At 39.4% G+C, this 27660-nt stretch overlaps 1 protein-coding gene across 1 annotated transcript; it reads left to right on the forward strand.

Moving 5' to 3' along the window:
• Nucleotides 1–256: 256 nt before the first annotated feature.
• Nucleotides 257–27558, forward strand: traf4a (tnf receptor-associated factor 4a). The gene is made up of 7 exons (XM_056757691.1): nucleotides 257–772; nucleotides 17836–17887; nucleotides 20642–20746; nucleotides 20900–21061; nucleotides 21685–21846; nucleotides 24978–25133; nucleotides 25375–27558. The coding sequence occupies exons 1-7, from the start codon at nucleotides 630–632 to the stop codon at nucleotides 26005–26007; spliced, it is 1413 nt and encodes a 470-aa protein (XP_056613669.1). The 5' UTR covers nucleotides 257–629; the 3' UTR covers nucleotides 26008–27558.
• The last annotated feature ends 102 nt before the right edge of the window (nucleotides 27559–27660 follow it).

Genomic DNA, 27660 nt, shown 5'->3' on the forward strand with positions numbered 1-27660 from the left:
AGTTCGGGGATTAAATGTTTTTTATTTTTATTTTAAACCTTATTAAATCACATTTAGAGAATGCACAAAAACATTCAACTAACTGCACACATGTTTATTTTACAGGAGTAAAACATAAATGCATCTATGTTGTAAAACACTCACAGATATAACTGTAAATGTTCTCCCCTTTCTGGTCTCCTTGGGCAGGGAGAGATTTAAATTGGGCTCCTCCCTCACGGAGGAGTGGGCGGGGCTTTATATACCTAAACAGATGGGATTCGAGCTTTGTCTCCAGGCTGTCAGTGATATCTCGACAGACAGGAGAGACGCGCGGTAAATGTTTCTCATTGAGCTCGTCGTCTCGCTTTATCCGTAGCGCTGCATTGACGGACTCGTCGTATAAACACGTCGCGGGGTTCAGACTGTCAACCCTATGCGGGATCGAGCGGCGTTGCTCGGAAGAGAAAGCCGAGACGGAACAATACCGACCGCTTAGAAGGAGAGCGCTTGTGTCTCGTCGGCAAGTGAATATCAATTTTCACCCGAGCGCTTTAAACGGATTCGGACTGTGACAGCACGTCAACCAGCATTACTGGAGAGGAACATAAACGCCATTTCTATAGACGCTTATTAATAAAAACACAGCAATGCCGGGGTTTGACTACAAGTTCCTGGAGAAACCCAAAAGGCGCTTTCAGTGCCCTCTGTGTAGCAAGGCGATGAGGGAACCCGTCCAAGTTTCCACATGTGGACACAGATTCTGCGACACCTGTCTGCAGGAATTTCTCAGGTGAGGCGTCATAACAACACACGTGAAAGAAGAGCATGTGACAGAACCTATAGCATAATGCATATAATAGACGTCTGATTTAGAACTGTGAAGATGGACGTTTTGAAGGTTAAACTGTGTTAGACTGATAAACGGTTTCGAGACATAACTGTCAATCATTCGGGGTACTGTTGACGGTTTTATGGGCGCCCGTAGGCCTTCTGTTGATCTGGCAGCCAATAGGACACCGGGAATGATGTGTGTATGGAAATACCGTGCAGATGTAGTTTCTGTTGTGTCAGACGATAAATACGGGCATAACATATGTGTGTTTACATGGAAACATAAAATACAACACAAAAACACCAGATAAACAGTTCCATGAAAAGGCTGAGACTGTGTTGAACATTGTGACAGCCGTTCCTACTTGTTTGACAAAGGACAGCTTTTGTATCATATGTATAAAATTGTCGCTCTCACAGATAAGTAACAAATTTAAGAGAATTCTGGGGAATGACATTATTTTGAGTATCAACTGTCTATTGTTGTCTTTGTTCATTCATCACTCTCACAAGACCTTTCTACTGTACCTTTGGAAACCACTTGTGATGATAAAAACAGAAATGTGGGAACTTTTGCAGACATGTTCGGTGTGTGTGCAGGGCCACTTTTTAATGTGAAATGTCTTGCCTTAATCTGTAAAGAAATTTGAAGCGGTTAAAAATCTTTTAAAATTTTAGTGTCCATAGATTTCTTTTAGAGTAGCTTTTATGGGTAGCGTTTTGTAAATATCATTATCTGAAAACCACAGTGAAGGGTTTTCAATACTGTAGCTAGTAAGGTCTGTGTGTGTTTGTGTATTTTCAGGCAGTAGAGACCCTCAACTCTGGCCTTGTCTGTCATATTGACCGCAGGGCTTTTCGGTGGGGGTGTAAGAGGGGGTTGTCACACACGAGGGATTTGGAAGGGATTCCTTTATTGGCACGAGGGCAGCAGTACACCGAAAGTTTGGCGGATTGTTTATTCAGAACTAAATTGTATTCCAGTCACTTTAACAACATGAAGGTGCAAGACTGTTATTTCATGTCAAAATTGAACTCAATTAATATTAGATAATTGAAAATATGAGATCCTGTAACAGATATATGGGTGATCTTAAAGTTTGGTAGTCAGATCGACAGTAATGCGTCTTATTTATTTTAAAGTTTGTTTAATTGACAGAATTGCAACAGAAGTGTTAAAGAAGTTGAAATATGTATACACCGCAGATTCAGACTACATTTTATGTGAAAATGAAATCAGCGTTAATAGGGAAAACAAGCTAAATAGTTTTACTGACATTGATATGGCCACGGAAGGAAACATAAATTATATTTTATTTGCACATATATGATCAGTTCATGTTGAATGACCCCTAGCAAAGGGGGCCGTTCTGAAACAGGGCAAAGATCTTATCTGCTTTAAAAAAAAAATGCTCCTGTCTGCATGTCGTGTAACATAAACACTGAGCTTCTGCTGATGCTCTGGTAGAAGATAAGAGGTATCCAGTGCATGCTGCTGGTCTACTACGGTCACAATGTCGTGAAAGAAACATGAAGGAACCGTGCATGTTAACAAGAGAAATAGGAAGACGGAAAACGCAAGATAAATTTTGCCCGAGGGTCTTTCTTTATATTCTATTCCCAGAACTTGCTTAAAGTAAACATCTTTTCTCTCACGCCTCCATTCGAAAAGGATTATTCCTAGCATTTTCCAGTGTAAAATTTTGAAAAAAAAGCCCATGAGAAAGTAAGAATAAAAGAAGTGTCGCACAGGACTTAATGAAGGCAGACAATGCTCATGAGTCATCAGTGTGTCAGAGAAATGTGATCTGGTGTTCTTTCTTATTAGTCAACTTTTTTCTTTGACCAACTTTTGTCATCAGCTAATGAGAACTTATTTGAACAGTTCAGTGTAACTGTTAAACTATTTAGATGGTCCGGGCCTTCAAACCTTTAGCCTACATACTTAATTAAGTTTGAGCAAATCTTTGTCTTTACAAGGTTTCATTGATTTATTGGAGTGGTTTGACTTTGCATTAGTACTTCAACTAACCAAACTGACACATTGTGTTGAATTGATTTTAGATTTAACAGTACTTTTCGCCTTGATGTTTATTATTACATTCTCTCCCAAACCCTTTATTCTTATTGGTTATTTTCAGCACTGCGGGGTCAAATATGCGGTTATAGTCTCTTGGTTGATCAAGTAATGGAAGTTCAAATACGTTTCTATGTCCATTCATTTATTCATTTTTTGCTAAGTAGCCGTGTAACGAGCAGTAAAAATATGGTCATCATTGAAAAATAAACCTTAAGATCTAATCATCTTGGGTTTATTTACCAATACTGTACTTTTCCAGTGTAATACTGAATTAACATATATTTTTGAAGTTGATCTTGAATCTCGAGACCTTCTTGAAATGGCATTAAGAAAAGCAAATATTTACGTGATCCCAAAGATTAGTCTAAGCTTCTTTGACATTTCACGATAACCGCAGCCTTTTTTATCCATTGTTGTGTACAGTACACATGCAGAGTTCTTCCAACCGTTATTATAGTCAGCCTGTGATCAGTTCAGACCTGCCATTGCAATGAGATTTTCTGCCGTTCGCGCGAGGGTTGCACAACAAAACCCAACCATGAATCACCATCTGCTGCATTTTAACCATTATTGTTAAAATGCCTCTGGCCATTTTTTGTCTCACGCTACCTAAAAACTCACCCTTCTAAAACTCAACTTCACATTAACACCTGAATCATCCCACTAATCTGCATATATCTCATGTAACTGGTGGAGGGTTTGACTTTGGTCCTAAAGGTTTATTTGCGTTGTAAATGGAGTGTGTTTCTGCTGAAGGAAGGCGGTTATCTCCGAAGGCCTAATCAGAGCCGGGAGGGTAAGGAGGGGCCGACCCTCGGGGCTTATCGCTTTAGCAATCAACTCGGTCACGTGATCTGAGCAGACAAACCTTGGCTGAGGGCATTTGGTTCATTGCCATCACACAAAAGAAGTTTTCATGGGTTAACGCTTTCAAACACGCATGTGAGGGTGCACACTGTGATAAAGATTTATGCCAGTTAAGCAAGAAGAGTTAGAAATATGCATCATTTCTTCTTTATCTTTCTGTATTCTCCTGGGAGGCGATGGTCTGCAACATGTGAACTTTGAAGCCTCGACGGCAGAAGGATGGATTGAAATCGGGTGAAGCAGGGTAACTGGTAACAGGCATAGTGGGAATAGAAAGATTGACTCCTTTCCAGGTTCATCTGTGTGGACAACATCTTCTTTACATTAAAGCTGCCTTCTTTTCATTGAAAGAGGAGAATAGCTTCTTTGGCCCGTGACAGACAGTGAGCTCTTCTGAGGAATGGCCGCTTCAGAGGAAGCATTGGTGCCCAGTGCAGAGAGGAAGCCAGGATGCGTAGGACATCTGGGAGTCAGGATCTTTCTCAGAACCCATGTCAATGAGAGCGATGAATGATGACTGGGTGTCCCCAATTACTTCCTGATATGTGACCCTGGATCACAAAACCAGTCTTAAGTAGAACGGGAACATTTTTAGTAAAAGACAAAATACATTGTTTGGGTCAAAATTATCCATTTTTCTTTTATGCTAAAAATCATTAGGATATTATGTAAAGATCATGTTCCATGAAGATATATTGTAAATTTCCAACCTTAAATATATAAAAACTTTATTTTTGTGAGTGGATGGCCTGCTACAGTGCCCCTGATTAACAACTTCAAAGGCAATTTTCTCAATATTTCGATTTTTGGCACTCTCAGATTCCCGAGATTTAAAAGGTTGTATCCCAGCCAGACATTGTCCTATTCTAACAAATCATACACCAATAGAAAGCTTATTTATTCAGCTTTCAGATTATGTAAATATCTAAATTTCGAAAAATTGACCCATAAGACTGGTTTTGTTGTCCAGGGTCACATTTGTCTTATGAAGTACCCACACATTCTCACACAGGTGGCAGGGTCTATGACGCGGTCAAACTAGACTTTTCTTTCCATTGATCCTAAGTTCTGCAAACAAAATGCATTTTGCTGCTTTTTAAGGGTCAAGTGCAGAGGAAACCCAGATAGCACAGGGACATCTGATAAATGTCTTAGAAAAGGCAGTTTTACAAAAATTTGAAATCGTAAACATTTTTTTGGATGTCGGTATGACATCCGACGTCTCCGAGATGTATTGCAGAAATGCAAACAATCCATAAAATACGTCAAATAGACGTCTCCCAGATGTATGTGTGCTATCAGGGAATAAAAATGAAAATTTCGCACAATACTATTTTGTGCAATTCCACTATAAAATAACAATGTAAAAACGTAGGAATCCATGTTGTGCAAATAAGAAACCCACTGTTTTTTTACTAACTGTTTTTTTTGCTGCCCATATAAGCGACAAAATTTCACATTCAATCTATTGTAAACTGAAGCATCAGACGCGTTAAGAATGGTTGAACTCGTATATCTTAGCTCTCATTCAAGGTTCACAGGTAACACGTTATGTTTCCTATGTTCATTAGTTACGTCAAGATAATTCAAATCAATTCCTGCAGGTGAAGAAAAACAAAACTCACCCAAATGTCAAAATCATGCTAATCTTGGAATGGCAGGGAGGTTGACAGCTGATTTGAGAATTTTACCACAGCTGTAAGGTTTCGCTGCGGTCGAGGTCAGAAAAAATAAGGGAACTGGGCGGGAGGTGTCATATGCAATTATAGGTTTATGAACAATTCTGTTTTCACAGCTGAACAACTTTTTTTGGTGCGGAAGAGCCAAGATCATATTTAAGATACAGCAAATGATATCATTGAGAGACTGCGGTGAGGTCATTGTGAAAGTTGACCCTACCGTAGCTCCAGCTGTGGACGAGTGAAAGTTCTTCATCCGTTCCACACAGCTGCGAGTGGTCACGTCGTAAGCTGAGGCTGTCATGAGAGAATTGAGTCTTGTCTTGGTTTTATTGAGTTTAAATGTTTCTCATTAACGGTTCTTTGGTTGGAAGTGTCGCGAGGGTTCTGTTTTAATTATCATGGTTGAGGGTGTTATGAGGAGCTTGTTCAATGAGGGCGACACAAAAAGCGGACGAGCTCTTAACATTCCTGACGGGATTTTCTGACCCCATTCAGATGCCCACTGTCTGCAAGTGCATAGACGGCATTCCTGAGTGAATAACTGCAGTGCTTCTGTCTCGAACCCTCATAGATACCACCATGTTGTACAAAAGAAAGTTATGAACAGTGTATTAACCAGCAGGGATCCGGGACTTGCCCGAGCATGTTTATACCTAAAGATAAATGATATAACCATTCCTTCCCTTTGTATCTGCACCCAAGGGAACTATTTAAGTTATGCAGTGAAGCACTTTGTCACTCACACTTTGCATGCTGCTGAGCCCAGGTTGCTTTAACCTGGAATTATTGGAAACGTTTTTTATCAGCTTCTATATATATTAAGAACGGAGATGTACTGAAAAGAGTGTGACAGTATTGCGTATTATAAATGAATAATATATTTTAGCAGGTACTTGGTATTGGAACAAAAACATAGTTGTAGTATATTAAAGCTGCTATATGTAATAAAATAAATTTTGTGGGGATGTCAATTTGACCTCGCATAAAGTACGTAAAATAATTTGCCTAAAACATAGAAGGTGAAAGAGAACCAAAAGCTATAGATTGCAGCTTTAAGTTACTTGTTTTATTTACGTATGAACCTACGACCTACGAATTGTCTTGACTCTTTATGAACCAGTTGAGAAATTATAGCATTTATAAGATAAATTGTCAATTATACTTCATGTTAATTGAGATATTTTACATCATGAATGAACTGAAATCTTTCCTCCTTGCTACATCCCTGTAACCGACAGTTGAAGGGCATCCAGATGCAATTCGTTTCTCTCCGCTAAATTATTCCAGCTTTTTACGCTACAGTAATGTAAACCTTCAATCTCTGTGAGCTCAGCACAAGTCTCTAAATCCCCTTCACATCTTGTTCCGCTCACCCACATTACACACAACTGATCTTTTGTTTATTTTTAATTTACAACTCCGTATATCTTATGTACGTCCGACACGTGACCTGGTTTAATAAAAAATGGTTGTGTTTTCATGGATCTGGGGGCTGAGACAGCTGAGGGACCACGGGTGCGAGACTGCTACCCGTTGTGTGGCTGACAAGCAGGCATTTAAAGAATCCGCTGGTGAGGGAAGCAGCTGGGGTGGCCAGATCTTTGGGAAGAAGCGTTGGCTCTCTGAAGGCACCTGTCTTGGTGAAAGGCTCTCTTATAGGGCTCAACAGGTGTTGGCTGAGCGCTTAAGCTCTTCGGGTTAAAGCGTGCACTCATTCGGGCCTATTGACTGTCAATTCCGGAGGCAGACCGGATTGAAGGTCACAGCCATTGGTTCCTCTGTGTGAAAGAGGCCCTGTGATGGCTTCCTTCCTGCCTACCCGTGCAGATCCGCTGGGTGCGACGGCTCAAAGAAGTTCTTTCAGGTCCAGCGTGGCACGTTATCCTCTTTTGGCTCTGCGGGTTTATTTTCGGATGTGTCAGAACTACACAAACTTAGAGTTTCCTGTCCTGACCGGACTCATAATACATCCGGGGAAAATGAACAGAGAAAGTCTTTCCTCAGGTTCAGATGTGCTGATCATTCCATCTATTTGAGATGAATGAGATGTTAACGAGTATGCTGTTTGCACTATTGGTGCATTTCTTGTTTTGATGAAATGGCCATGGCTATTATAAAATAAATCTGTTATTGTTTATTCACCCTTGTGTCATTTAAAACCTTTATATGACTGTTTCTTCTGTGGAAACACAAAAGAAGATATTTAGAGAAACGTCTTGGTTTTATGTCCATACAATGGACCTCAATGGGGGCCAATGTAATTTGGTTACCAACATTCTTCAAAATAGCTTCTTTTGTGTTCTGCAGAAGAAAGTCACATGACATGAGCATGAAAAATTTATGAGAGATTTTTCTTGTTTTGGCGAACTATCTTTAACTTTTTTTAAAAAAAAGTACAATTTCAATTCATAAAGGTCTACTCAAAATCTATAATTTATTACTTATTTCTTAAAAGGATACATTTGCAGGTCCAGAACAAAACATCAACCCACTGACTCTTCTACATCTCGATACTTGCAGGAGGAAGTTTCTGAATATCATCTCAGTAAATGAAAGCTTAAGCTGTTACTCAGTGGCCGAGTCTGTGTGGGAGATATAATGGATTGTATTTTTACTAATGGTCTTCTCTGTCTCCTTTGCCTGCGCTGTGGGTTGATGGCGAGCGCAGGGGTTCTAACATGTTCTTATTAGCTACATGAGCTCACATCAAGCTTCCCAACACGCTCGCCTCTCCCTTACACACATATACACACACCTGTCTGGCACGAGTAGCCTCACCTTTATCCCGTTACCATGGCCACTGGAGTTCTAGTTTAGCCAATCTGTGACACCTCTGAGGACTGATGCACCTCTGGTACACAGTGAAGAGCCTTCCTCTGTTTTTCAAAGAGCCGATGCAGCAATCACATTTAAATGACATAATCCCCCCCATAGTGATTAACTGTCTTAACTGGGTTTTAAAAGTTTTAAAAGTAAGTCAGGTAACGCGGAGATGGGCAGAGAAGAGGTGTTTTCTCTGTATGACGTGGGTGACTCATGGCATATATTAGGTGCGTAGTTGGTATCCACCAGCACGCGGTGACTCAGCCAGCCAGCAGCTGCACAACAGCCGATAATGAGCGTAAAATCTTTAACTTTCACAAAGCGCTGCACCCACTTTCTAGTTACTTTTATCAGGATGACTCAACAGCGGCGTAAACGCAGACTTCTGTCCTTATCTTCTGCGCCATGGTCCGCAAGTAGATATTCCCGCCTTGTTTTTGAACGCTTTTCAGTCCCACAAGGTAAAATTAGATGGGGTGTGGTTGAGGTTTTTTCCTGGAGCATCTGTGGAATAGAGTTAAATCTGTTCTAACACACAAATTAGCTTAGTCTCGCAGCACCAGGTACTATTCATGAAGTGTCTCACGCAAGGACACACAATGAATCGTGGTAGTGTCAAGCCAAGGCTTAAGACTTGCTGGCACTTGAGACTCATGAAGTTAATTTAGAGTTTAGTCTTTCTAGACATTTAGACACAGCTTTTGTGTTGATGCCTACAATACATTCACAGTTTTTATTGGCTTTGAATGAGGGAAAAACAAACCATTATGAATAGCCGTTGACAAGCTTAATATGTTAGACGCTATTAATAGATATCAAAAGGGATAAATATTTACTTTGGATTTGTGTGGTTGTACTCTCTTGTGTTGTATAAAGGGATTTAAGGTACAAAAAGATCTGTTCTCTTTTAACACTTTCTTTTTCTCTAGCGTATAAAGCCCTGCCCTTCAGTAGAACTATCCAATCGTCAAACGATAAAAACTGCACGTAACGTTAGGTTACACATTAGCACCATTCACAGTTTTCGCAAGGCATCAGTATTATCTGGAGACCTCCTTTTATTTATAAATGACCTCCCCACATCAGTATTTCATGTGACGCATTCGCACGGGATGATTTTACTCAAATTTACTGTCTTGTGTTACTTCAGAATTGTCATGCACGAACCAGTGGGCGCGGGCTAGAGAAGTAGTCGTTGTTATTTTTCTGTGGAGGCGTGTTCAACCTATCAATGTCATCATAGATAGGTGCATTCCAGAACCTGGCGTTCGCTGGGCCAATAACAGTTGTAATCTCAGTAACAAGAGCGTTTTCAGTTCTGACACTTACTTGATGTTCGAGTGAATGGGATTCCCTCTTATATAACAAAAGCCTCAGGTTAAAATTGTGATTTTAATTCATGCCTCCTTTAAGCTTAGCAAACCAAAATTATGGTACAGTCCATATCAGGTTGAATTATTGATCGGAAATATGCAATTTAATTGTAATTTTTGCCAGCGATTTTAGAAATATCTGCCTTCCACCATTCAAATAGATAAGACTGTTGACTTGCTATGATGTAAATAACTGCCCAGAGGCGTTGCAAACAGGGCTGCCGAGTGGCACAACTCTCATAAACAGACATTGCTAGCGCTCAGGATTAGCCTGCTGGTGCTGGTTTTATCTCAACAACTTTTTTCCAGTCCAGAAGCCTTCCTGTCTGGCAGGGGTGTAAGGTGATGGTAAGATAACTGTAACTGATCGCATCGCCTCCATTTTACGGTAAACAGGCTATTTTTAAAAGGGCCTCAATGAGAAGTAGACAGACTAAGTGTGTTAAAAGCAATCGATCAGGAACATTTGATATTCACCACTTATCAGATCATATCTCCAATTAACGTTGCATCTGGTACCTTTTAGACATAATAGCAAAGAGATTTGAGATCAGCCCATACGTTTCGTACATCTGATGTTCTGAACGTGCTCGAAGGCTCCAACTTAGTTTTCATTTAAAAGAGACCCTCAGAAGATTGAATATATCAAACTGGTGCAGGATTATCAGAGAGCCATTATTAGCTTGTTCTTAGATCTTCTCATTTCGATTAATTATGTATTCATCTCAGAATGCACTTTGAGAGCTTATTCTTCTGCAGCTCGGCCTGTAGCCATCTTTGAAAGGAGACCTTTTTGAACATCTCTCCTACACGCTAACCGCATGGGGCGAGAAGCCCTCACAGCTAAAAAGATAAGGTAGGAAACAGCTCATCCTAGTCCTTTATACTCAATTTTCCGATCCAATTTCCACATCACTGATCGCACACTATTTAAGCTTTTTAAATTAGATTTGTCTTTGTCAACTGCGTTTGTCAGTTTGAAACTTTAATTGACCCCCCAAGGGTGACAGATGCGATGTCACAATGGTCTTCCAAATGTGATTTTTTTTCCCCATAATGCTTCGCATTTATCACAATGTGTCAGCACGCTTTGATTTTTGTTAATAGATGGTCTGTCAGATATGTCTCTGTGGCTTTGTATCTCTCTTTGCGTCTTATAACTTTGGCGGAGTGGATGCTATACGTACGACTTCACCAAACCAAAAATTAACAAAGTTCCAAGTTTCCCTTAAAGTTTGACACAAATTAACCAAATGTTTGCAGAACGTTAACAGTTTTGAAACAGTATGTCTAATTTCCATTAGGAAAATTAACCGTGGTTTTATTGTAGTAAAACTGTTGTTACTATTGCTATTGTTGTGAAATCATAGTGTGTTTGTGGTAACGTGGTAAATTACCATTCTTGTCATAACAAAAATAAATAAATCTTGGTAGCGTCTCAGGAGTAGTTGTTTTTACATTGAGTTGCATGACAGAGTGAGCTAAGATGAGGTGAAAGGTTGCACATCTCCATAACGCAGGTTTAAGAAGTTTCATATTCTCAGTGCACTTAATCTAGTATTATAAAAAACACTTTAGTCCTATTATGTGTATTGTCAAGGACCAAAAGCCTCCTCCATGTGTCCTCAGTTGAACCACAGTTTTAGGATTAGTCATGCATCAGATGTGCTGGTTATCCGTCTTCTCAGTCCTCAGGATTAGAGTAACACGTCTAAAATGGCTCTAATATCTTCTCATAGTTTTAAAGACATACTTTTTAAGACCCCTTCTATATCTCAATGCCCAGTCTTACCTCACCTTGATAGTTAAAACTGCAATGCCCTTTATCAGCATTAAAGAGTGAGATCGCCTGGAGACAGATCAAAGCATCTCTGTGCGTATGGACAGCGTCTCTTTTAATAAAGCTGTCAGCGCAAGAGGAGCGCCCAGATCTGCTCCGCCGTGCGCTTGCATTCCCAAGGATCCCTACGGTGACTGCCTCCCCTCAAAGCACGCGCCTCCACACAGATGAACGTTTGGCCCTTTACAAAGGCGGACAAATTTAGACCTGCTGTCTGTAATTAAACTGCCAAATCGGCCCATAAGAGAACCGACTTTCCATTCATGCCAGTTTCGACAGTTGTGCACAAGTGTGGTTGTTTGCACGTGTGGAGACGTAGGCGAGAATAGGAGAGACCGGAAGAAAGGTGGCTGACATTCAGAGTGAACATCAAAGTGGAGAGTTAGCAGTTTCCATTTCACTGCGCCTTTTAGCACGTCCATGCAGACCAGTGTCTCCTACTCACACGTGAGCCAAATCTAATAAACTCACTTCAGCAGCACTTTAGCTGCTCTGAACGTTCTGTCTGTCTGTCTATATCTATCTATCTATCTATCTATCTATCTATCTATCTATCTATCTATCTATCTATCTTTAATCTGTTGAACCAGACAGGATTCTTGATGTGAAGGTGGCAGGGGGCTCGAACAAACCTCCGTAGAAGTATGTCAATCTGACTTTTTTATTTGACATCCACTGCACCTATTCTGTCTTTTACTATAGATAACATGTGCTCTTGCTATTAATATGAAAATAAACACTACCACATCTTTGATAATATACAATTAAACTTTACAATAAGGTTGTATTTGTTAACATTAGTAAACATATGTTAGTTGGTTACTGAAAAAACATTGCGTTATTTATTTAACTGCTGAAATTAACATGAACTAACAATTAACAATACTTCTACATTATTTATTTATCTTAGTTCATGTTCATGTTAACTAATGTATTCACTAATGTTAACAAATGCAACCTTTTTGTGAAGTGTTACCAAAAACAACAACCTGGGAGCGCTTTAGCATTCACAACATCCCCCTGCCAACCTCTCATATTTTGTTATTTTTATTTGAGATTAACTTTGAGTTCAAACTTTGTTATAAACTTGTTAATGCTCTTAGTAATATGACATTTCAAAAACATTTCAGTAGATCCCAGATGGTTTGCCTCTGAAATGCCAGCAGAGAGAGTGATCAGAGAAATGCAGAAACGTTTCGCGTAAGTGTGAACCTCTGTGACCCACAATGTCGCTTGTGTCATAGCAAACACGAATAGCGGCACAGAATGTCATCCCACCATCGTGATTGGGAGGTCTTGGATGGACCACATGCTTTATCTGAGTACGTCATCATAAATGAACAGTTGATTCAGCATCGCCCTGTGCAGAATTTACATTATAGATGTATTGAAAAACATATTAAACATATTTTTTCTTTTGCTAAAAGACTGTTAAGACACTTAGGCATCAGTAGGCAGCATTGAGTAACAGTTCAGTGTTAAGTGCTCGGCCCCTGCAGTTTTCTTAACCAGTGGGCATGGTTCTGTAGATTTATGATGGTCAAGCCTTCGCAATCTAACAAAAGTCACGGTGTTGCGCTGACCTGAGACTGCCTGCAGTGGTTTGTTATCTTCACTGTTATTAGTTGGGCAAGGCAGTTCGAACCACCGCTATCTAGCCTAAATGTCGAGTCCGATTTTATTGCTCCTGGAGTTGTAAATCAGGTGTCGCAGGCTGGATTCGAAACTGTATCTCCTGCATAAGCACTGTTAAAGAACAGGTGCTAACCATAGAGCTGAATGTAAACAATTCTTGTCACAGTAAGATTTAAAGGCACAGTTCACTCCCACCAAAAAATCGGTCATCACTTATTCACCTCATGTTTTGTTCTTCTGTCTAACACGAAATAAGATATTTTGAGAAATGTCTCGGTGGTTTTGTGTCCGTGCAATGGAATTCAATGGGAGTCAATGTTGTTTGGTTAACAACATTCTTCAAAATATCTTCTTCTGTGTTCTGCAGAAGTATGAAAGTCATTCAGGTTTGGAATGAAATGAGGGTGAGTAAATAATAAAAGACTTTTCTTTCTTAAGGGAACTATCCCTAAAATGCCTAATTTCATCACAATGTAACCCGAACATAATTCATAACGTAAATAAAAGTCCTCTATACAATCAAACACACAGTGTAGTTTTCAGGGCCAGATGTTCTTTTAGCTACAACTGTCCTCAAGTGCACTTACTGTTCATAGATTAATACCTCCTTTCAATTTCGTGACAGAAAGAGAAAGATATTTCTTCCATTAAGAAGGCATTCAGAGCCTCTCTCAACCCCTCCGAGCTTCCCTATGTCCATTATTCTTTACACTGATTGGCCACTTCCCCGCTGTCAAAGGATTCGTTGAAGGTGCGAGTGCAGTGTTGTGACGCCTGTCTTCATCTATATCACTTTGCAAACGCATGACTGGCAAATCTGACCCGAGGGCACCCCAGAGAATTTTAAGAAGCTTGGGAAGCAATAAAGAATCATTGATGATCTGGAATGAAGTGTACACGCTCCCTGTTAAAACGACATGGCTGACCCGAATATGCCCGATGTCTGAGGACGAGATCAGAGGGCTGTAGCTCTTGACACGATGTGTTAAGTGAAAGGGAACAGACATGAATATGTAATCAGCCTGCAGGCGTTCTCATCTGTCCTGCTGTTAAAGCACAAGGGCCCTCATCTCGATTGGTCATCTTTTAGCATGAGCAGCTGTCACGCCTGCCCGCTTGTTGACGGAAACTGAGATTTTACTTTTAATGCGTTATTGTTTACCCCGTGGCTTGTGGGTGATCGGAGGTGGGGGAGTCCAGTGTTTTGACGGAGTTTTAAAGGTATAGTTAAACTTGATTATATCTTCTTAAAGGGACAGTTCGCCCCAAAATGAAAATTCTGTCATCATTTACTCACCCTCATGTGATTGAAACCTGTTTGACTTTCTTTATTCTGCAAAACAAAAAAGAAGATATTAGGAAAATTTGAAAATGGCAAAAGAAAACTGTTAACTTCTTTTGTATGGAGACAAAACCAATGCAATCAATGGGGACCAACGGTTTTCTTTTACCAAGATTTTTCTAAATATTTTCTTTTGTGTTCTGCAGAAGGAAGAAAGTCTGGTTTAAAATGACAAAACTATCCCTTTAAACATGATGTGTTTTCTGTGGAACAGAAATGAGGAACTCCTCAAAGGAACAAATAAAGGGAACCAATGGCAATTCTTGGCTTTTACGTCAAAGCTAGCATTATGTGGCAAGTCAGAAAATTTGTAAGATTGAATGGTGAGACCGAGAGAGAGAGAGGGGTGCTGTCTTTTCCCAGAAATAATGTGAAACCATAGGATTTAATGGTGTTCTATTGGTTCCCATCTGCAAAGAAGCATCCCACCAATAGAAGCCAACCATTATAGTTTCCATTAAAACCAATACGATTCCCAGTATAACCATTAAATCCATTACATCTTTGCTGTGTTTTGAGTGGGGTTCAGGGTCTGTTTTTAAATCTTTTTTATATAATTGAATGAGATTTTCACAAGTATTATTCGTTGCATTTAACATTATTCTCGAAAAACGTGCAGCTCTAGCAGTGAGTCTCAACCAGACGGCGCAGTAGGAATCATAAGGTCTATAACAGATACATGGCTCTTACTTTTTGGAAAGATTAAGTCAGAAAGAGTCTAATCAGTCATCCTCCTTGTTTCCATTATAAGAAATGTCAACGAGATTCTTTTTTTTTACTGTGATTCTATTCACATTTGTTCATCAGTTAAGGGGGCGGTACTCAGTTGTAAATCAAAACCTAACCTGAAAAGCTGATTGGTCTCAATGGAGCTGTATTAATGGTCTTGTAATACAGTCCAGCAGCGTGCGTCGGATGTGGCTTTGCTGAGTAGGTCTGTCTCTGAAGGGTAATTGATTGCCTTTTTTTATTAAGGCCTGTTGTTAACTGGAGCCCCACTGACACACTAACCTTAATGGATGAAAGTGCTGACGTCTCCTCTGGCGTCCAAATCTCCATCTGGGATATTTTTCCATGTCATCATGGGATGTTTTGGGTCCTTTTACATTAGGGCCCTTCTGGAATTCAATGGGGAGGTATTCTGAACATTGTTATATTACAGTTTATTTGCATAGCGAGTTGAGGGAAAGTCCATTTATTATTGACTTGTTTTACAATTTCACCGTCTCGTGATACGGTCACATTTTTTCCCCTTTGGCGAGAAAAGCGTTTTTATGACCATAGATAATCACCACTGCTATCATTCTCAGTTTCTTCCTCATAGATAAATGCCATCATTGTATGTACATGTTAAACTGGATACATTCATGAAGACTGTGTGTTGTTTGGAGAGCGTCTGTATCTCAGTAAAAGACAGTAGATGGGTCGTATTAACACATCTCTCGGGTGCACTTTCACAGATGGTCCTTTGGTAGGATTCCGTTTATGTAAATAACGCTGGTGTACAGTAGGACACACATGCCTCCCTCATACTCCTGTCACTGCTTTCTGTGGTCACTTCTATTATTTATCACAGTGAATATTTAATGGTGACATCAGGGCTCAGGACAGCCCATGCTGCTGCCCGAGGGGGTCTTCTAATGAGGCACGACACCATCTCAGCTGGTTACTTTACAGCCATGCCAAATCTCATGTCTTCCTGTTGCTCCTTTATGTGTCTTTCAACCCTGTTTAGCTTTATTGTCAATGGTTCATAACCATAGTACATAATTAACCTTCAGCATAGTAAAAATAAGGACAAACAAAGAGCCTCTGCCCATGTTTGGACACTCCTCAGGCCAGACAGGAAGTTGATGTTTAGTGTTGCTTGCTAAAGGTATGAATGGCAAAGTATTGCTCATACTTGTGGTTAAGGATTAAAACAAACTCGAAAAGTTATACTAACAGAGAAAAGTTATACTGTAATAGACTTACATTGAGGTGGGTCCTGATATCTTGGGACCAGGGGCTGGATTTTGCAAAACTTCTTCCTCACTACCGTGCTGTTTTTTTCGTCTTGAAGTTGAATAAACAAATTGAAATATTTTGTATTCTTGGGGAAAAAAATTGCAAAGATTTTCTTTTTTTTCTCAATATTGATATTAATAAATATCTTAAGAATTATTTTATCATAAGTTTTCTTAATTCAGAATATAATGTGTTTTATACATGTATTTGGTTTTGTCATAAATTACAGTTTTTAATTTTAATTCGCAAAGATTAGTTTAGTAATGATGATTTTTCATCAGAAAACTCTTTTATTTACATTTATTCTGGGTTAAAACGACGCAGAATTACAAAGATTTGGATGTCATAATTTACATTTAGTCATTTAGCAGACGCTTTTATAATACATAAAAACGCAATGAAATACTTGTTGTTGTTATTATTATAATACTAGCTGTAACATACTTTTAATACTGTAAAGCAGTGTTTGGGTTCTAGATTGAAGTACTATGGGCAGTCAATATGGCATATGTGGATGTTACATGACATGACTAAACTGGAAAACTGGTCTTGTTACTTGACTGCAAAAAATGAATTTCTTACGAAGTATTTATGTCTTTTTTTCTAGTAAAAAGATCGATAAATTCTTAAATCAAGATACATTTACTTGATAAGGAAAGGGACCTAAGATATTTTATCTTGTTTTATGAAAGAAAATACTGTATAAAAATGAAATAAGTTTTTGTTTAAAACAAGCAAAACAAATCTGCCAATGGGGCAGTAGTAAAATCATTTTGAGATATGTACTTAAGGAAAATATAAAGCTAAATTCAAGATTATTTTTCTAACGCCACCGCCAGATCGTTTTTTTGTGTTTTTATATTTTATTGTCACTGAGGAGAAGAAAAAATAACATCTGTATATCAATCTATATATGTAATGCACACAATTATTATCTTCATCTTCAAAGCTTCAGCTCTATTTGAAACAAAGCACATACAAGAAACTTGAAACGGATGTGATCGTACAACCTGTTGTATGCATTTGTTAAAGTTGTTGAACACATCGCATACATCTTTGTGATGTTCTTAAGAAATACTTGAGAACTTCTTATGCCCCAAAATATCACATACTTCGGGATAAAGCCTGAAAGTAAGCAACCGCATTGCAGCCACCCCAGAACACTCAGGCATTGTGGTGATGAGTTTTCCACAAGCAAGCCCCACCAACATTTTATAGCAAATGTAGTCTGAATCCTGCCATGTAATCTCAATTGCTTTCAATAGATACACTGAATCTGCTGGTTGTACACGCTGAATTGATTATTTGTGTCTGATTACTTTTCTACTGCTCAGCGACGATAACAATATATCCTCTCTTCCTTGTGTTCGCAGTGAGGGGGTCTTCAAGTGCCCGGAGGACCAGCTCCCACTGGATTATGCCAAGGTAATTCACTCAACACTAATCTCCAGTGCGTTCTGTTGTAGAACAGATTACAACTCAATCACTCCCAGTGCTTTACATTCCTATAACATACAGTGGGATGGAGTTAAAGGCGCCTTGCTTTTTATCTTTACTCTCTATACTTTACTAGAGAGACGCTCTGCAAAAGTGTACGAAATGCTAATGTGTCAACAGTCTGGAAACGCCTCAAGCACTCACCCCACTTCCACGCTTCTCAAATCTCAAACAACCAGAGTAATCGCACTAATGAACTGCCACCGGTCACTCGTGTCCCCAGGAATGTCCAAAGAAATCATGGAAGAAAAAGAGTTGACTCGGAGTTCCTTATCTGACAAAACGAGTTAAAGTGCTGCTTCACCCAAAAATTAAAACTCTCGTCATTTACTCACCCTCATGTCATTTCAAACCTGTCTAGTTTTCTTTCTTCCGCAGAACACAAATGAAGAAGAAAGTTGTTAACCGGACATCAGCGGCAGCCATTCACTTCTATTGTATGGACACAAAACCAATGCAAGTGGGTGCCGTTGCTGCTCGGTTAACGACATTCTTCGATAATATCTTTTGTTTTTTTTCGAAAAGTGTTTCATAAATATTGTGAGTTTTTTTACTCATGTTGTGGCCTCGAGAGTAAGATTATGAACCACACTCCTCCAACAATGATGAACAAACCTTGAGTTCAACAACATAAAAAGACGGCAGGCATAGTTTCAGAGATGCTATAAAATTCCCTCTTACTGGTTTTTCAACAGAACCGTTGAACCTTCTGAGTCATCTTCTTATACAGCGCGCTTGACACACTTCTGAAAGGGCACATGCGGGAAGTTAAACCTGTTGTGCATTGCAGAGAGCTTTAGCTCAGTAATCCGTTGAAGCAGTGATTTGCATGAAGTCCGGGGGATAACTGTACTCCTCCTGGAAACCCTAGCGTTGTGCAGGAGGAGTGTGTGCTGCTCGTGAGACGAATTATTACACAAGCAGTCATTTTAAAAGGCCCGACAGTCGCCCACAGATCACCCAGTCACCTCTGCAGGGCTGTTTGCCAGTTTGAGGTCCGGTTCATCGCGCGTCTACGGTTTTATTTGCTACACCTACACTTCCTCAACAACAGTATGAAGTGTTAGACATAGATGGATGCGAAGCTACAATCAGGAATAATGAAAAGACCAACTTTGGTTTTCTTTTTAGATTTATTTTAGGTACAGCGTAAAAGTGTGATTCATTTAGAGAACTGTTTTGTGTGTAAATCTTTCAGAAATTCGTTGTGCGTGATGCAGAATGGCACAGTTGGGAGAGTTTATCTAAGTGTGCCAGAAAGTCTGTCAATGAAAATGAATTTGTGTCTGTGGTTGGGAGGGCGGGGAGGGGGTTTGGCGGCTCCATATGGGACCGCATGGGTGGCGAACAGCAGCGGCGCTGCCTCACGTGTCCTCCTAACACGCAGTAGACGTGTGTGTATGTAAATCCTGCTGGCAGGGGATTTGGACTGATTGGATGAAGCATCATCTCATCAACTTTATGGATGAAGGGAAGATGCAATAGCCTCTGGGTGTAGCAGATACGTACACACCAGTAGACACGTGTATATATGCGTTTTACAGAGCAGTGATGAGGTCATCGTCTTCATGATGATCAAACGGCAGTATAATTGTGTATCTATGAGACAAAATATATATTTTCTTCAATATTATGCAATTTCTAATAGTATGAAATGTGTACAGCTTTGTCTTTTAGTGCACGTGTGTGAGTTTTAAAGGGATAGTTCCCTGAAAATGAACAATATTTCACCATTTACATAATGATTCATCATTTACGTCGTCATTCCAAACCTGTGTGACTGTCTTTCTTCTGCAGAACATAAAAGAAGAAATTTTTAACATTGGCTTAAATTTACTTCCACTTCTTGTGTATATAACAGCACAAAACCACTGAGATTTCTCAAAATATCTTTTGTTTTCCGCAGAAGAAAAAGTCATATACAGGTTTACTTTTTTAATTTTTAGATGCCAGATTATAAATTACAAAAATGTGAACTTTTAATAGTGACACGCATTTAAAATGTACAGCCAGCTAAAAATGATGATGACTCAGACCTAGTCAAATGAATGTAAATTACTGCTTAAATTAATTACTTCTAAAAATGACGACTTAACCAATCACAGAATTATTTGGGATTTTTGGTAAATTTGTGTCAACCTTTTGTTTGCATAATTTTTGGGGTGGTTTTCCAGACAGGGCTTAAGACGAGTCCCAGACTAACCTAAATGTTGAAGGCGTCTTGATCAAAAACAACTTGCTCTGACATATCTCCAAATATATCCGTGTTTTTGTCTCAAGATGCACCGCAGTAATGTTTTTTTGTAAAGTATGTTTCTAAAAACGACTTAAATATCCTCATTTAACTTAAAAATAGTTCTGGTTCAAGCTCCTGTCCGGAAAACCGCCCCCTAGTCACCCAAAAACAACAACCATACTTATCTATTTTCAAAGTTGATTGCTGTCATTTCTGAGTACTAGTGCCCATCCCTATGAATGACGTGACGTTAGTTGTTATTATATCAACAAACAATCTCCTTTAAATGTAGGACAAGCTGCAGGCGTGTGTCACAGATAATAAGTGAACGATTAAGTCCATGCCTGTGCCCTGTCCTTGATTGGTTAATGTATGAGTGTGTGTGTGTGTTTCACGAGAGGAGACGAGCTTGATTAATGTTTCCTCGGTGTAATGGTGTGTTGTAGATCTATCCTGACCCTGAGCTGGAACAGCTGATACTGGCGCTGCCCATCCGCTGTATTCACAGTGAGGAGGGCTGCCGCTGGACCGGCCAGATGAAACAGCTACAGGTAACAACATTTAAACGTTTAACATGTACCCAAAACAATCTACACTTCACGCATTTAAGCTATACATTATATGTGCAATTCCAGTGCATTCTTCAAAATAAAATAAAAAATCAGAAAAGAAACCAAATCACTGAGTTTTCATATCTTTTCCAGAGCCACTTCTCCACCTGCGCCTTCAACGTGATCCCCTGCCCCAACCGCTGTGCTGTCAAGCTGACACGGCGTGACCTGCCCGAGCACCTGCAGCACGACTGCCCCAAACGCAAGGTCAAGTGCGAGTTCTGCGGCAGCGAGTTCACGGGAGAGGCCTACGAGGTACGCCGAACAGTTGTTAGCATTTGGCCTTTAGGTTTTATGAGCATGTTGATTTGTCGGCTAAGCAATATTAGCTTGATTATTTTCTGGTTTTGTTGTGTAATAAGTGTTACAGCGAGTTTGTCTCACTCTGGTGTAATTCACACAATGTGTAAACTCCGAGATTTGGCAGCTAAATGTTGTAGTGCCACTCCTGTTTTTACACTTCTAATATCAAGCCCACAATCTATAAAATAAACGTTTAGACTTGTTTAATGGGTTTTATTGGTTTTATCTTTGTTTCATGGGTGAACTGCAAAATTGCATAGTATTGTTCAAATCTATAATTTAAGAACTTTTTTTCCCCCAATGCTGTTTATGTTAATGTTTATGACCCGTTGGTCTTGTTTTATTAGAGTTCTAGCACGAAGTGAATTTGGTTTGGGTTTTTTAAACTTGGTATTAAACATCTGCTATTAACTTAGCCTGAATTTTGCTTATAGACTCCATTCAGTTTCTAGCATTTATATAACCATCTTTAGTCTCCTTTCCTCTATTAAAGCTGGTGTCACATAATGTACAGTATGGTTTAGCCAATAAAAAACCATGCTGACACACACATCCTTATATTTTTTGTTTCTTAGAACCACCAGGGCATCTGTCCACAGGAGAGCGTCTACTGCGAGAACAAGTGCGGAGCGAGAATGATGAGGAGACTCCTGTCCCAGCACACCATGACCGAATGTCCCAAACGCACCCAGCCCTGCAAGTACTGCGGCAAGGAGTTCGTCTTTGACACCATCCAGGTCAGTAGCATAACGGGCCAGACCTCTCGGACATACCACAACAAAAATGATTAGCAGTATTAGAAAAATATAAAAAGTCAGCATTTGTCGGTATTACAGCTACAGCTGAGCTCAATCGTTTACACACCCCTTGAAGAATCTGGAAAAAGCTGAAACATTTGGAAGAATAAGAGGATTTATGAAAATGAATGTTTATTTTTATTTAGTCCTGCCCTGAGCAATTTATTTCACTAAAGAAATGTTAACAAAGTTCACACTAATGAATAATAACAGAATTTCTAAATATATCCCAGGGCAAAAGTTTACACGCCCCTGATTCTTAATACTGTATGATGTGACCTAAACAACCAATAACAGTTTTTATGTTCAGTCATCTTGTTTAAGGGTTTCTTGTTTGTCATGAGTCAATAGACTGTCCACTGATCTACAAAACAATCACACAGGTCCTCCACAATCTTTACTTTTTCACCATTTCTGGATATTTGTCCAGAAGTAACTTTATGATGTTGAGATTCATCTTTTTACATTGAGACTCATACACAACTATTACAATAGATAGAAACATTCAGTGCTGCCCACAAAGTCAACACCATTCATTTAAAGTCAGGGGGATGTAATCCTCTGAAAAACGGTTATTGTTTCATTTATACATTTTCATTTACTAATGTCCTTCAGAAGATTTAAAAATACATAAATGTTTTTCAGGAAATTAAATATATTTTTTTACAATAAAACTGTTTTCAGAGGTTTACTGCAAGTGTGTGAGGGAAATGTAACGCCTCTTACCATATTCGGAACATCAGGTTACAAAGCAATTGTACCGGAAGGTGATAAAATGTCATCGGTACTTCCTTATATCAATTCGAGCCCGAATCTGATACGGAAAATATAGATGATCAACCCGATATATCATCTTTGCCAGTGCAACTTGTTAAGGATTGGTAAGGTTTAATTAAATAAATAATATGTTAAATAGTTAAAAACTATGGCGTACTGTTTTAACTTTTATATACAACGTTATAAAGACCATAATACATCATACAGAGTTTGTTTGAGATAGAAACAAGCTCGCGTTACAGCAGGGAATTGTAACATAATAAATAGCACCTTCTTTATCAACAAGTGTTACGCCATGTCTCGTCGCGACTCAACAAAGACACTAAACCCTAATATAAACATGATATTTGTTGCCTCTAGTTGGAACATTTTTACTGATTATTAGGACTTATGATGTCTTTTTTCAGGGTTGCGCTCGTGTCTGCGTATGCAGATCACACAAAGAGACAACATGTGCCACAAACACATGACAAACTCAACTCGCTTTAGTCCGTAACAGACTCTTTTACTATGAAGATATACTAACATGTATTCGCGGCATATGACAGCTTGAACCGGATAAAGCGTCTGCTTCATAGAATGGCCCCTCTATATCTTAACCACAGCATTTGAATTATTCAGCGCAGTGTATTCCTTCTGTTGTGTGATGGGATGGACACAGTGTTTGTTTGTTGGGTGTTCATGTCAGAGGCCGAGTGTTTATAAAACAGAGGTGCTCAGTGGTGAATTAAAGGGGTTTTGAGGCTGCACAGGGTGGGATGCCAAAGGGCCTGTGAATATAGACGGAGGCTTTCATGCAAGATTCTGGGTTTGGTGCCAGTCAACCACAGCTTGGGCTGGCCGAGTTTTCCATAACACCTGCGTTTAAATACATAGAGGTAATACAAGCAGAAAACACTGTGATATTCAGCAGCCCAGCTGAAAACGCACACACTGCTATTTCTTCCTCATACAAGGAGGATTCACATTTGTGAGACTTTTTTGTGTCATTTCTTATATTAAATCATACATTTATGTTGCACGAATGTATTACACACTTTTGTCTCTATGTGTTTGAAAGCAACTGTGTAGTCAAGGTATAAATCAGGCATAAAGCATAAAATCCTATTTATCAGTATAAAGGTATAGAAAACAAACAAACAAACAAAAACTTTTATAAATATAAATGAAGAGTTTATTTGAAAAAACTCCATATAGGAAAAAATCTAAAATAATGGTTTTTATTGTGTTAGGTTTTGGTTATAATGTATTGTGTTAGGTAGCTAGTTTCTTTTTTGAGTTATTATTACTTAATCAAAACAACCCAACTTGATTGATTTTACTTGGAATCCACAGCAAAATGATGATGAAAAACATGATTTTTGAACATTGTTAAAAGCAGCTTTTTGCCAATGAACTCTTCAAATATAAATATGGATAAAATAGAAATAGAAATACTGAATATAAATATAGATGTGGAATAAAAATATAGAAAAATGGAATATAGAAAAACAAAACAAAAAAATATATTAACAATAGCTGAATAGCTAAATAATGTTTTTTTCACACCATAATGAATTTATTTTTTTATTAATTTATTTATTTTGAAGCATACATTTATTTAAGTGTACTGAGATTTATGCTTATTGAAAAAAACAATAAATCAAAAACAATTTTAGTGATGAAAAAGTTGCTCAATGAAAAATAAAGCTTCTCAAGTCATCTTTTATATTTAACTGGAAAGCAAGACAACAATCATATTTCTTTGTACTGTACTTGTGTATTCACTTGTCTGAGTTATTATAGTTTTGACTTTAGTTATATTTAGTTTAACTCATATTTTCAATTAGCTTTTATTTTTAGCTTTTTTGTTTTTATGTAAATTTTAGTTAACGTTTAAGCAATTTAGTAAATGCTTTTGTCATTTTACAATAGATTTTTCTACCTTGATATATAAGATTTTAGTTTATGTTTATTATTATAGTTTTAGCACCTTAAACCTATTTCAGTTTATTTTTGAGGCAACATTTAAATTTTCCAATAATTTCTAGGTAAGCATTTTATTTGATTTTAATGAACAGAAGTGTTTTCAAAGTTTGGTCAACAGAAATAACGTTGGATCACTGGGCGTTGAACTCATAACCGGTGTGCTTCCAGTGTCACATGAGGGCAGAAGCTTCTCTAGATGTCATGATGATTTCATAAATCTCACGCCTACTTTCTTGCAAGCTGCCGTTGCTTAACAACAACGACAGAAACTCACAGCCCAACCTACAGATTCACGTCAATGCTGCCTGTTTCTCTTCCTCCCCCAGAACCATCAGTTTCACTGCCCTCGCTTCCCTGTGCAGTGTCCCAATCAGTGCGGCACACCGAACATCGCCCGGGAGGATCTGCCCAATCACGTGAAGGAGAGCTGCGGCAGCGCGCTGATCCTCTGCCCCTTCAAAGAAGCCGGCTGTAAACACAGAGTGAGTCCTTAACTAACTTTATCTGAGCTTACAGCATTTAAACGCTGCTTTGAACAACTTTCCCTCCTCCACACCTGCAAAATGTGTGTCTGTGTCAGTGAAAATCTGCTTTGATGTTAGTCTGAGACTTTTTTTGGGAGGTTAGAAATGAGGCTGTCTGCTTTGATCACTCAAATTCCAAGAGTTGATGCCATACTTAAACTTTCATAAGCATATAACGTTCTGTGTGTTTGCTTTACAGTGCCCGAAATTGGCCATCGGTCGACACCTTGAGGAGAGCACAAAATCCCACCTGACCATGATGTCCACCCTGGTGGGCCGCCAGCGACAGGAAATCATGGAGCTGAGACGGGAAATGGAGGAGCTGTCAGTCAGCCACGATGGCGTACTCATCTGGAAGCTGACCGACTATTCACGCAAGCTGCAGGAGGCCAAACTTCGCAACAACCACGAGTTCTTCAGCCCTCCCTTCTACACGCACCGCTACGGCTACAAACTGCAAGTATCGGCTTTCCTCAACGGAAACGGCAGCGGCGAGGGGTCGCATCTGTCAATCTACATCCGCGTGCTGCCCGGCGAATATGACAACCTGCTGGAATGGCCCTTTTCCTACAAGGTCACCTTCTCTATCTTGGACCAGAGCGACCCGTCGCTCTCCAAACCTCAGCATATCACCGAGACCTTCAACCCTGATCCTAACTGGAAGAACTTCCAGAAACCGTCCAGCAGCCGGAACTCGCTGGACGAGAGCACGCTGGGTTTCGGCTACCCCAAGTTCATCTCGCACGAGGAGATCAAGAAGAGGAACTACATCCGTGATAACGCCATCTTCCTCAAAGCTTCCATAGAAATCCCGCAAAAAATCATGGCTTGAGGATGTTCGGCGATTTGTCTTTCTAGATGTCTTTGTGGGCCCTAATTTGTCTGTTTTGAAACAGGACCGACTCGTCTGTCAGTTTGTCCGACTGACTTTAGGGGACCGTAGTGAAACGTGGAAGTGTTTGATCTGAAAAATCATCACTTTGAAATGTTTTGCTTTGTAACACTCTCTTCCTCAATCTACAGCAGCGCCTTTGGACATTCAGTAGTGCCTAGAACATTTATTTGAATTTAAATGTTATTTTTCGAGCGTGATTTATGTTATTTCTCAGACAGAGTATGCGATTGAAGCGAACTGTGAAAGGTTAATCCTTGCACTTTGAGGAAGTTTAAATATTTGGAAAAAAGGCGACCGAGGACTTAAACACAACAGCTGGCAGTACTTCAATTCACACACTCTTTTGTGTACACAGTTTTGTCTGGTATTGGTTCTCTCAATGGTGGGAGTCAACAGAACCTAGCATTCCTGTTTAACTTGTTTTAAGTAAACTAACAATGACTGTGAAGTAAATGTAGCTAACTCCGTATTGTAGGCTATACGGGACTCCCACCTTCCATTCGGGACTGACAGCAGAACTTGAATCGATGAGGGGTTCAGGATTTTTCAGCCCGACCCGTGCACTCCGGTCCCGATCGAAAGCCATGAGAGAGATTGTTTACATTCAGTCTGAGGGCGTAAGGAGAGAAGTCAACACGGACCACTTTTTTGTACCGTAACCTGTATTTTTAACCAGCATGTGTTGATGCATCGCTACATATTGAGGCGAATGAAAGGTCAAAGGAACCAAACTTTTTTAAACATGTGAAACAAGGAACGCTGTTTATAATGAGTGGTTTTTAAATGTGAACTCACATGCTCGGTACACACTTTCTTTTTCTTCATCCTGTGATGCCGGTCACTGGCAGCTGACAGATACTGTAGAATGAAGGCACTCGCCACGGTCGCCCAAAAGTGCTGGTACCTCAGGTGCGAGGGCGTCGTATTCGAGCGGCGCTGGTTGCTATGGTTACCCGTGCCTGCAGGAAAGAAGCATGTGAACGAGAGTTCTTCCATGTGCCTGAGGAAGATGAGCCTTGTGCAATATGGCTGCCATTGCTCCATACAGACAAGACTTTGTGGATACTTCTTATATATGTGAATACTAATAAATGAAAATTAAATGCAAAAGCACATGTAATCTCGCTACAATACCAGCTAATATTTTGCAATGATTTTGAGGAAACCTGGAAAAAAAAGACGTTTTTTTGCTAAGATTCTGTATTTTACAAAGTACCGCAGATGTTTTCTACAACATTTTTGGAAATGAGTTGGGGGAGCGTACGTTGCCCCTTTACGGGAACTTTTTACGTTTCATGTCCGTGGCATTTGCTCGACCGTTTCGTTCGTCTGGTTTGGATTTTGAGTATTACGTCTGTATTATTTCCTCTTGAAAGTATTTATTTTGATGCACCGTGACATAAGCTCGATATGAGAGATGGTGCAGATGTTTTTGTATGTTGATTTAATGATTGCTTGTCGAATATCACTTGAAATAAAACAGTGTCTAAAAAGATCTGCTCGCAGTTGTTGTCTCACACAGACGGATTCGCTCACGGGACAATTTGCCGTCTCAAAGTTTACCCGGCCCACAGTCGCAAATGTTTACCA

The sequence above is a fragment of the Triplophysa dalaica genome, chromosome 9 (assembly GCF_015846415.1).
Source record: "Triplophysa dalaica isolate WHDGS20190420 chromosome 9, ASM1584641v1, whole genome shotgun sequence".
Taxonomy (NCBI): Eukaryota; Metazoa; Chordata; class Actinopteri; order Cypriniformes; family Nemacheilidae; genus Triplophysa; species Triplophysa dalaica.

Bases quoted from the DNA above. Each gene is read 5' to 3' on its own strand.
- traf4a (XM_056757691.1), top strand. From the start codon at position 630: ATGCCGGGGTTTGACTACAAGTTCCTGGAGAAACCCAAAAGGCGCTTT. The intron at 20,747-20,899 runs GTAACAACATTT...TATCTTTTCCAG, and splicing joins GCCAGATGAAACAGCTACAG to AGCCACTTCTCCACCTGCGC. The intron at 21,847-24,977 runs GTCAGTAGCATA...TTCCTCCCCCAG, and splicing joins TCGTCTTTGACACCATCCAG to AACCATCAGTTTCACTGCCC.